Source organism: Hibiscus syriacus, unplaced genomic scaffold, assembly GCF_006381635.1.
Source record: "Hibiscus syriacus cultivar Baekdansim isolate YM2019G1 unplaced genomic scaffold, ASM638163v2 tig00112344_pilon, whole genome shotgun sequence".
Lineage (NCBI taxonomy): Eukaryota > Viridiplantae > Streptophyta > Magnoliopsida > Malvales > Malvaceae > Hibiscus > Hibiscus syriacus.
Window position 1 is genome coordinate 1,673,950 of NW_024063307.1, and position 6,000 is coordinate 1,679,949.

General features: G+C 36.6%; 1 protein-coding gene across 1 annotated transcript; it reads left to right on the forward strand.

The window, feature by feature from the left end:
- The first annotated feature begins 3,517 nt into the window (after positions 1-3,517).
- Positions 3,518-5,588, forward strand: LOC120178243 (LEAF RUST 10 DISEASE-RESISTANCE LOCUS RECEPTOR-LIKE PROTEIN KINASE-like 2.7). Its single transcript, XM_039184162.1, has 2 exons — positions 3,518-4,355; positions 4,444-5,588. The coding sequence occupies exons 1-2, from the start codon at positions 3,518-3,520 to the stop codon at positions 5,478-5,480; spliced, it is 1,875 nt and encodes a 624-aa protein (XP_039040093.1). The 3' UTR covers positions 5,481-5,588.
- The last annotated feature ends 412 nt before the right edge of the window (positions 5,589-6,000 follow it).

Genomic DNA, 6,000 nt, shown 5'->3' on the forward strand with positions numbered 1-6,000 from the left:
ATGTGATCCATTTGTGCTTACAATTGTTACATGGTACGTTAGACATGAGTTTGGTTAATAAGACGGTGATTGTTCTTATTCTAAAAATATCTGATCCTCAACAGATGAAGCATCTTCGCCCAATCAGTCTTTGTACTGTAGTTTATAAAATTATTTCCAAGGTTCTGGTTCGATGACTTAAGGGGCTTATGGCGAGTTGCATTCATGAAACACAAGTTGCATTTCTTTCTGGATGCCAAATCTCGGATAACATATTGGTGGCACATGAGCTTATTCATTATATGAACTCTTCAAAAAATGGTCCGAATAAGGGTCCTGCTATTAAATTGGATATGGAGAAAGCGTAAGATAGAGTGGAATGGTATTTTCTGAGAAAGGTTATGTTAAATTTAGGTTTTTGTGCTGATTGGGTTAATCTTATTATGAGATGTGTGGAAACCGTCTCTTTCTCTGTTCGTATCAATGGTAGTCTCACTAAGGAGTTTAGGCCAAATCGAGGGTTACGACAAGGCGATCCTTTATCTCTATTTTTATTTCTTTTCTGTACTCAGGGGTTATCCACTCTATTTAACTGTTTGCAGGATCAAAGGAAGATTCGTGGAATGGGAGTAAATCATAATGGGCCTAAGGTAACTCATTTATTTTTTTGCTGATAATAACCTTATCTTCATTAAGAACTCTTTACATGAGGCTTCTATTATTCGCGATGCTCTTGGTGCTTATGAACCTGCTTCTGGTCAAAAGGTGAATCTTGAGAAATCGACATTATATTTTAGTCCAAGTACGATACAAGAATGTCGTGATCAGATTTCAAGTATCTTGGGTATTGGCGAAGTGTCTAATTTGAGACACTACCTTGGTATGTCTCTTCACATTAGAAAGAATAAGGTAAATACATTTGGTTATTTGAAAGAAAAGGTTTCTAATAGAATTGACGGGTGGACGAAACATCTTCTTTCATTTGGAGGCCGTGAGGTATTTCTTAAAGATGTAGTCCAAGCTCTTCCACAATATATTATGTCTTGCTATCGGCTTCCTGATTGTTTATTTCAGGATTTGATGAGTAATATGAGGCGTTACTAGTGGTCAGATGATACTAATAGGCGTAGTTGGCCTATGGTTGCTTGGAAAACAATGTGCAAACCCGAAAGAGAAGGTGGGATGAGATTTCAGGACTTGCATAGTTTCAATTTGGCATTATTAGGCAAACAATTATGGCGCTTTATCAAGGATCCAGAGAGTTTGGTGGCTCGAGTATTTCGTGCTAAATATTTTCCCCATGGAGATATGTTGCATACTACTTTAAAGGATAGAAGTTCTTATGCTTGGAAAGGTTTATACCATACATTGCAAGGCGTATTGGTATACAAAGTAATAAATGAATTCACCATGATAAATGGGGTGGTTCAAAAGTTGTTTCTCTCACAGGGAGTTATTCTAACTCTGATCTTAATCAACTTATTAAATTGTTCTATTTATGGGAAATAAAATGTACAATCTTCCATGTAAGGGGAATGTGAATTCAGGGATTATCAAGTTTAAAACATTTTTGGAACATTCACCGATTAGGCTACTTGTAGTTTTCCATCTTAGTTTCTGGTCCCTCATGTTTGATTTCGAGCCGTGTTTGGTTGAGTGTTTTTATCATGAGTTTTATTTCGATTATTTGTAACTGGGAACTTATTAACAATTGAAACAACTAGGGATGAGTAAGGGATTAATAAAAACGTTTACCTCCAAAAGTTTTTTTTGTATATTTAAAAATTTTAAATATTGATTAAGATATACTTCAAGGTGACAACGAATTTATTTTATAATTGATTAAGAATTTTAAAAATTATTTTATAATATTTAAAAATTTTAAAAATATATTTAAACAAAGTTTATTGATATTTAAAGTATCTTATCTTATTATTTTGTTTAAATTAGTGTCTAAATAGTTTCAATCACACGTTTTATTTAAATTGGTGTCTAAATTGTTTTAATCACACGCTTAAAATTTAATGATTTGACCTTCATTCATTATATTTTCTTAAATTATAAGTTGGCAAAGCAAGGGCTCTTGGGATTATGAACTGATCTCATGTCTTAGGTTCAAACCGCGCTGGCTGCGAATCCTGGAAAAAAACAGGGGGACATAATGGTGGGTTATTTGAGCCCCTCCGGAGGTTGTCTTGTAGGGTCGAATTCTTCAACCTGACCTTGAGAGTTCCTGCATTATCAAAAAAAATTATAAGTTTTGTACTCAATACTCTCCTTTCTTTAATTTTTCCCTTTATTTAAATAGAATTAAGATTAAGTTTTAAATTTATGAAAAAGAAAACCCAATAATGATTTCAATAGGTTTTTTTGGTCCAATACGCCTAAACCAAAAAAAATGTCCAATAGGGGATGTGAGAGTTTATTTTGATTTCTACCATATTTGCTACAATAACTTTAAATTTAATATTAAGGTGATGAATTTTAATAAAAAAATATTTTATATTTAAAATTTTGATGCAGGGGGATCCGAGACAGATGATGCTGAGCTGTCAGATTGCACCTTGATGGCGCTGAGATACCATGAATTGGTAGATCAGCGCAAAGGCGGGGATTGATTGTGACATGTTTCTCATTGGGGTCGTTTTGAGTATGTTTCAGTCTTTTGGCCATAACTTTGGATACATGTGTCAGAATCGCGCATAAGACCCCAATCCAGAAAGCGCTTTTCGACGCGCACGCTCTCCACATTGAGCTACGCTCTATGTGGCCTTTTTTTCAACCTCAAATTCTACCGTTTTTCCCTCCGAATCACTAGAATTAGATATTTTTTACTATTTATGGTAATATTTCGATTGTCAATTAGGAAGTCAATTTAAATCCGATTTAGGCCGGATTTTTTGGAGATTGCTTATTTTATTTCGAATTTCAATTTAGAGTGATTTTCGGGATTTTACTATTTTTGACAAAATTCGAATAAAGACGAGTTTTGGCTATAACAGTCCGACTTGTGGACTGATTTTGGCATTGTTTGATTTGATAATATTTTATTAAACCCTAGAGATTTTTTTTTCTCTGGAATTTTTTAGGCGAATTTTCTCTTGTGAATCATCTGTTGAAGCGCTTGCAGGATAATCACTATTCTGTCTGACGTCAAATTTTTATTTTGATGTGATAATATTTAATAAATAAATTATATTTTATTAAAAATCATCACGTCAAAATGATGAGTTTCATAAATATTTTAAAAAATATCGTAAATCTTAAAATAAAAATATTTATATCCTATTTTACCAATTTTTTTCGGGTTTTACTGTTGGGGAAAAAAGTTCCTTTCAAGTATTTGTGTAAATTTTGGATGTACACGCACCCCTAACCCCACTCTTGCTCACCATCCACGACTTCCCCGACTCCCTTGGTCTTTTCGACGTTGAAATTTCTGAGATATATTAAAAGCAGCTCTTAAAGGAACGCGGTTTATTGACCAAGTCGCATCAAATTATTACCTATAAAATTCATCCTTGAAATCCAAGCACTGATGTCAATTCCTACACTCTTATCCACAATTGTCCAGTACTCAAAAGATATGAAAAAGCAAGCTTCACCAGCTTTCACGAGCTCCACACCTTTGTTTCCTGTATTCGTCTTCCTCCTCTTTATCCCAAGTTTCCATGCCAGAAACCTACAGCAATGCTCCTCTTCATGCGGAGATTTGAAGAACATCAGCTACCCTTTTCGTCTCCAGGGAGATCCCGCCGGTTGTGGCGACTTTGGTTTTCAACTATCTTGCCAGAACAACGCCGCCGTCCTGAACCTTCGAGGAGGGAAGTACTATGTTAAAGGAATCTCTTATTACGAACGTACGATTCGTGTTGTCGATGCTAACTTAGCCAATGGAAGCTGCGCTCTTCCATACAGATCTCTTTCAATGGAACAAGCCACCGAAGATGGTCGATTCCCCTCATTAATTACGTTCTGGCAAGCGAATTTTTTCAACTGCTCCGGCAGAATCCCCGAGCTGGAAGTTAACAGAGTACCCTGTTTGAGTGGGAACGCATTTCATGTTTATGTAAATTTCAGTAACAGGAACTTGCTTGCTACTGAGATTCCAGGGACTTGCAGGGTCATTTCAAGGGTTCCCACAAGCTCTGAAAATGAATTGAATTACGCTTACGAAACGACCTTGAAGTTGCTTGCATCAGGGTTTGATCTGAGATGGTCAGTCGAGTGTAGGGATTGCCACACATATGGCTATTCCTGCGTCTACAGGTCTAACAACGATCCAAGAATCTTTAAGTGCGAAACGATATATGAAGAAGATTATGGAGTTCAATTAGCGTTTATCATATCGTATCTTGTTTCAAACTCTATTATTCGTATGATTTCCACTTCTGCTTTGCTAAATTTTCAATTGTTTCGAGTAAAACTGTACCTAAAATTCTGTTAGATATTATGGCTTTGCAGATAAGGCATTGGTCGTCAGATTCATCTTCCTTCCCTTGGTGGTGTTTGCTTTCCTTCTCCACAAATGCTTAACTACGCGGAAGACGGTCGTCGACGCAGAAAAGCTCGGACTCAATCGGAAAATCTCGACGCCGAAAAGGTACAGTTATACAGAAATACTTGCCATGACAAACAATTTGGAACATAGACTAGGGCAAGGAGAGTTTGGCTCAGTTTACAAGGGACAATTGCTACCAAAAGGTTGCTTGGTTGCTGTTAGATTGCTAGCGGAGTCCAAAATTAGTGAGGAAAATTTCATCAATCAAGTGTCGAGTCTCGGTAAGATTGAGCACGCCAGTGTGGTCAAATTAGTGGGGTTTTGTTCCCAAGGATCTAAGCGTGCTCTCGTCTATGATTATATGCCTAACGGATCTTTGGACAAGCACATTTTCTCGGATTCTGTGCAATTAAGTTGGGGAAAACTCCATGAAGTTGGTTTAGGAATTGCACAAGGTATTGAGTTCCTACATACTGCGTGTGCCACCTGCGTCGGCCGTCTCGATATTAAACCTCGAAATGTCCTTCTGGATCAGAATTTCGTCCCCAAAATCACCGATTTTTTTCTCGCAAAACTTTACTCGGAGAAGTATGATTCCGAACACATGGCACCGGAACTGATTTCAAGAGATTACGGAGCTGTTTCCGGCAAAACCGATGTCTATAGTTTCGGGATGTTGCTGTTAGAAATGGCTGGTAGAAGAAGGAATGTTTCCGAGTCGATTTCATGGTTTTATGACCAAGTAAATGATGTAGAGCTCGAGAATGCGACAATGCAAGCACGGAAGATGTTAGTAGTCGTCGGGTTATGGTGCATACAAACAAACGCCTCGGATCGGCCGTCCATTACCGGAGTCGTGGAAATGCTACGAGGAAAATTCGATGACCAACAAATGCCCCCCAAGCCTGTTTCAGTTTCTGCACATGGTCGTACAGGAGAGCTTCAATCCGACTCCCCAAAACAACTGTTAATACCAATGTCAACAGAGAGAAGCGCATAAGAACTCTCTACTAGTTCACCAATATAACCATATAAACTAGCTGAAAAGCTAATAATTAAGCTTTGCAAGTATCTTTGGACTTGAAGGACAATGCATTTTGTTTCGATACAATGTCAGTGAAAACACATCTTGTTTCTTGAATGTAAACAACTATATTATAAGAGTCTTGTTCGGTAATGGTTTCAATGGTAAAAAAAAATATTATTTTTAAAATATTCGGGTTCGAATAGTTACATCTATAGTATATCTATATTATTAATAAGTTAAAAAAACAATTCTAAACCGATATTATCTTGTATTCATTCTATATCAATCTCTGCTCTCAATCTACATAAATGGTAAGATCTAAGAGAAGTAGTTGAAAATAATTACAGTATCTTTAAGAATGAGTGCTACTCGCCTACTCTTGTTGTCACCTAATCCATGTCATTAACTATAATTAGTGGATAAATGCAGCAATCAATTTTCAACAACTAAACAGTGGAAACCTTGTGCCACACGAAGAAAAGATAATGAAGAA